We start from the raw sequence: 5617 nt of genomic DNA on the forward strand, positions 1-5617 counted from the left end.
AGCCTTTCGACAGTAGGTGGAATCTGCAGTGAGATCTTTTTTTGGGTGTATATCTTTATTGTGATTTTACACAAACACTAGGAAGGCTGTCCTGTAAAACATGGAGCAAATATGTTTGGAGGTTTTCCAGAGGACTTCATTGAAAATACATTGTATTTGTCCCTGACCCCTGCTGGGGACTCCTGCCCTCAGGGGAAAGCAGCAGTTTCACCTCCAGCCTGCTGCCCCTCCCTCTGTGAGGTGTTTTCAGGCCTATATGTTAATTCAGCCTCCCCGCTGTATCCATGAAGCCATCGTCTGGCAAATAAGTGGCTGATTAGGACAAGTCCTTTGTCTCTAAAGCCCCAATACACATGCCTGTTGTAATGCCCACTGGCTGCCATTGACTTGAGGACAAATTCAATTGAGAATGTTTATTCTGCTTGTTGATGAAGGTTCTGCTTCCAGTAAAGCTCTCTAATGTTCAGAGATAACATTTGTTTAATCATTGGGTGTTTGAGGTGTAATTTGTTGAGGTTTCCTGGGCCAGTGAGTGTCCTCAGGCTCTTATTGACTCAACAGTTTATACTGCCCACTGACACGATGACAATTGAATATAAAATGATAGCTTTTAGAAAATAATAGCAATTTCGTGACATAATTAGTAACATAATGACAAGACAAAAACACTTTGGCAGACTGCATTGCCTACACAGTATATTTGAAGTACATTAAATGCAGACAAGAAGCTTTAATGAACAAAAGTTTGTGTCATACATTGTGCAGTAAGCTAAAGTAGAGATTGTAGTTCTGCATGTTTGCTTTTGTATTGTTAGTATGCTAGATAACACACAGAGCTCTTGATATTTTAGGATGTATTAAGGCAGAAAAACGAGCCGGGCTCGTGGCGTCACTGTGTTTTTATCGTGTTTATCTTTCTGCCATTCAGCTTTTTATTCTCTCTCTTTCTGGCAGCTCGTCTTTTTGTTGAGACGGACACCTTTGGAAGTCGAGTGAGGATAAGGGGGGCGGAGAGCGGCCGCTACCTCTGCATGAACCGGAAGGGGAAACTTGTTGGAAAGGTACAATAGGCTTACACATTTTCGATATCTTCTGTTTGAAAGCAAGGAGACTATTGGCTGCAGATATTCATTTTAGTTGTCAAGAAAAAGTTTTGAATCAATGCTTTATGCTACAGTATGCTGATATTCAGCAGAAACATCTGTTTTGTTGCAAGCAGAAATAGTTTCAAATATAATTTACTTTCATGCAAAATGTATTTTCCCAATTTATTTAACATCAAGGGTTTACAAATGAATGCTACCAGTGTTTCCTTCAGTCCCAACCAATCAGAGTTAATTTAGCACGTAAGGTAGGTTTCTGTAACCATATCAGCCCTCTGTCCTGTGTCACCTAAATTACAAACTGTAGCTCCTATATGAGAGCCTCAGCCAGTTGTCATTGTAGTTTCATAACTTGTTAGTCACCCCAGGACATGATGTACTGGAAAAGACTAAATCCTCAGAGGACCGAGGGATGGTCCCTCAGTCTTATTGGTCGTGGCTGACAGTGCTGAGAGGAAAGTACCCTCCTTTTCTGGTCCTCCTGTGTTTTTGGTCATAAGTCAGCTCTCCACTTCCTTCATGGAAATGGAAAAGATTGATTCACATAGCTGGCTGACATGACAAGTCATAAATCTATTTCTTATCACAGTTTAGAAGTGTATAAACTGTGGCTGCTGTAATGTCTGTTTATAGAGGTGTTTACTCTTCCAAGCCTCAGAGGTGGATGTTAGAAAGCCTCACTTTGGACTCATATTTTAATTTCTTATCAGAATTTGACTGAAGAAATAGATGTTTTTATTTCTGAGAAATATGCTTATTGGCTTTCTTGCTGACAGTTAGATGAGAAGATTGATGGGACTCACATGTTTGTGTGGTAAACAGGCTATAAAGCTTTCAGATGCAGCTGTTGCGCTTACTTGAGCATTGCTGGAAACAGGGCGAACAGCAAGCCTGGCTCTGTCCGAGTATGATTCAGTATGTCCATCAAGTCGTTTAATTGGTGAAACGTTCTGTGGTTTTACATGAAAATCAATGAGACACAACGTGTTAACTAATGAGCTTTAGAGGTGCCCGTAGGCCAGGCTAATGAGCTAACCAACTAACTGCAGGAGGTAGCTTTGTGTTGGACATGTTATGATAGTGGGATCAATCTTCTCATCCAGCCTTTCATCAGTAAAACAAATAAGCGTATTTCATGTTATCCTTGCACTGATGACATCATTTGGAACCAGAGCAGGGCTTCTGATGCTTCAGCCCATTCACATAGCAGCAAATAACTCATTTAAATACGTCAGTGCAATAAGAACGACCTGAAATGAGGGAAAGCATCTTTGGGGAAAATGTATTTGATGTGTACTTTGAGTGTTTTGTTTGCTCCATGTCCCATCTGCAAACATCCAGTGGTCATACATGACCTAAGAAGACCGCAGCAACCAGACCCATGTGTGTTAAAAGGAGCAAGGGTGTCTAATTTGTAAAAGGAATAATGTGTTCCTTCATTGATCACAGCTTACATAGTTCAGTTTTCAGGGAGGCTTTGTCTTATTTGATATCATATTACTTACATATTCAGGGTTCAAACAAAATCTTGAAAGATTGGAAATCCTTGATTTTAGCCATTATGTTTCAAAGTTTAGGAATATGCTTGAAATGTAATGTACTCCTGAAAAGAGTCTTATGTTAATCCCTTACTCTGTAAATTAGCAAGCATTAACAAAAAAGTTCTATGAACAGTATAGTAACAAAGTGCATCAGTATATATTGATTGCTGTGGGTATGAAGAGACTTTGTAAATGTCACATTTGCATTTATAGTAACAGATTAGACGTTGTGATGAAGGCTTTGAGAGTCTGGGAAGGAATGGCTTAGAGACTTTTGACAGTGCTTGTAAAGTACTGTCATTTCTAAAGGCTGTATGAAGCCTGTATAGTGGTAACACTTTGATGTATGCATGAATGAATCAGAAAGCACGCCTCTGTCCATATGTCTTGATCTAACATAAGAACCCTTTCCTGTCTCCTGACACAGCCCAACGGCCGGAGCAGGGACTGTATCTTCACAGAGATAGTCCTGGAGAACAATTACACAGCCTTCCAGAATGCCAAGTATGAGGGCTGGTATGTGGCTTTCACCAGGAAAGGGAGGCCCATCAAAGCCTCCAGGACAAGGGAGAACCAGAGAGAGGTCCATTTCATCAAGAGACTACACACGGGCCCGCCTCCCTTCCCCAACACGGACCAAAGCAAACACTTTGAGTTCATCCGATTTCCATCCACACGTCGAGCGAAGCGGAACAGGAAGTCACGTACCTCTCCCTAACATGCAGCGAAAGAAATGGACTGACACGAGCTGTGATATAGGAAGAAACAGATGCCATTTTATTTTTGTATATTTTTGATAGGTAAAAGATGGTTAAAATGTCATAAATCTAAAGTAATATTGCTGTAAAATGATCATGTGTAAATACTGAAAGAGAGTAAAGCAGATGGATTATATTGAATGGTCCTGTGTGTGTATGTGTTGACTGGTGGGGAGCTGCGAGGGGTGACGGGACACATGACGACAAACACAACCCTTCACTGCTTTGAGATCAGATGCTGTATATGTCATAAGGACCAAATACATTTACAAGGTCAGAACACTGCTCCAAGGGTCTAACATGCTGCGTGAACACAGAACCAAAACACAGCGATAACACAAGTCACACAGCAAGTTCAACCTCTGTTCTCTTATATTGATTAATAATACAGGGGCAGATCAAATACTGCCAAAACCTCATGGAAAATGAATTAAATATGACCAAACTGCAGTGTTACAAAGACTACAATATGTATATAGTATAAAAAATATATATTTTAATTTACTCTGAAATGCACTGATTCCCAACTCAGGCTACTGTGGCACTGTTTCATCTTTAAGGTGCACTTGTAGTCCAAAGTTGAGTTTCAAAATATCACCCACAAGCTAGAAAGAAAGTTTGGGTGTCATAGTGACACTGGAAGAAGAGTCGGGGCGTCATCGATCATCCTTTCAACCAAAAGTCATGGAAATCCATGAAACAGTGATAAGTGAAGTGTTGGCTGGTGTTGCCGGTCGTACAGAACATTATTATAACTGCAAACACATGGATAAAGCACAGTGACGCTAACGGCAGTAATGATGCTGAATGTTCCGCCTCCCAACAGATTCTCAGACCCCAGGACGAGAAAATAGAATAGAAAATAGATGAAGGTGACCTGCACAGGACACACCTGAAGGTGGAATATCAGAACGAGGGATTGAACAAGATGAGAGCGGGGGGGATGAATCAGCAACACGCACCCAGATCGAGGAGTTCATTCCACACTCGTGTCACACATCAGATGACACTGTATTAGATCCACAGTGTGTGTTGCCAGGACTGACACAATGTTATGACGGATCCAAATGCTATTTGGAGTTCAGCCAAACAATGAAGCTCTTTTAATGAACTTGGCAAAGAAAGGAGGCATGAGCCTTAGACTGAATTAACATTGACTGGAGGAAATATGGCTGCGTTCATGTGAATGTAATGAGAACTATTCGTGCCACGATGATGGGAAAGTATTTGAAACCAGGTTGGTGGGAGCACACCGAAACTGTCTGTTCCTGATGGCACACACACACGTGTTATTGGGAGACGCGTTTTGATGGGCTCCATGTTTTTAAAGACCGCTGTAACTAAAACGATCTTTATAAATTTGCCTTGACATACATCTCCAATGGCTTCCTTATTTATCCAGGGATTTTCTGTGGAGTTCAGGATTTCTCTTGTAATATCTCTTTCCCAGGGATACATAGTTCAGCTCTTGTTAACACAGTTATAAATGTACCAGATGAGTCTGACTGGGATAAATGTTCCACTGTCGTTTCCATGTAATAATGAAACATGGATTCTGTACTAAATGTATTTAGTTATGCATGTATTTTATACATAACGATAGTAAAGAATGTGCACATATCAGATCTGGTGTTAAACCAGTAAACAAGATGTACAAGTTAAGTAAATGGATACATGAATAGAAACACTGCAGATTATAGAAAGAGACAATAGACCACGAGGCCTGTGATTTTCCAAGTTAAAGTGGTGAGTAATCATTATAGAAAAACATTAAAAATCATTTAATAAATCACTATTTTTCACCAGCATTTCCATTTGGACAGCCTAACGTGGTGACATGATAGGATTGGTTTATAGATTTGAAGTAGAGGTTTGAGTTGAGCCTCCCTGACCAGGCAAAGTCCAGGATATCTTCAATTTCCCTCTTTTAAACTGGAGTTCAGATGATGTCTGGGAGGAATTTACATTCTACATTTCTGAACCATTATTAGTTTGTGGCATTGTCGTGGAGGCCATGCTGAGCTTTGTTGATCCGTATGAAAATAAGATCTGCTGGTCTATAGAGGAGGTGAAAGGTCAGGCTGACTACAGAGCGCTGACCCTCAGGGTGACCTTCTCCCTCAGCACCGCTCTACACATCTGCGGATCGTTTATAATCCGGTGCTGGTCTCTGGCGCCCTCCAGCGGCAGCTGCAGCTCACTGAACTCAGATCAG

General features: G+C 40.9%; 1 protein-coding gene across 6 annotated transcripts in view; it reads left to right on the forward strand.

Moving 5' to 3' along the window:
- The window catches only part of fgf17 (fibroblast growth factor 17), a 31010-nt gene extending 27472 nt beyond the window's left edge, over nt 1-3538 (forward strand). For all 6 annotated transcript variants that reach the window (XM_030416043.1, XM_030416047.1, XM_030416045.1 and 3 more), the window contains 2 exons: nt 955-1061; nt 3072-3538. In XM_030416043.1, coding sequence (XP_030271903.1) covers nt 955-1061; nt 3072-3362 — 398 coding nt within the window. In that variant the 3' untranslated portion in view covers nt 3363-3538. The remainder of the gene's footprint in view (nt 1-954; nt 1062-3071) is intronic.
- The last annotated feature ends 2079 nt before the right edge of the window (nt 3539-5617 follow it).

The sequence above is a fragment of the Sparus aurata genome, chromosome 5 (genome assembly GCF_900880675.1).
Source record: "Sparus aurata chromosome 5, fSpaAur1.1, whole genome shotgun sequence".
NCBI lineage: Eukaryota > Metazoa > Chordata > Actinopteri > Spariformes > Sparidae > Sparus > Sparus aurata.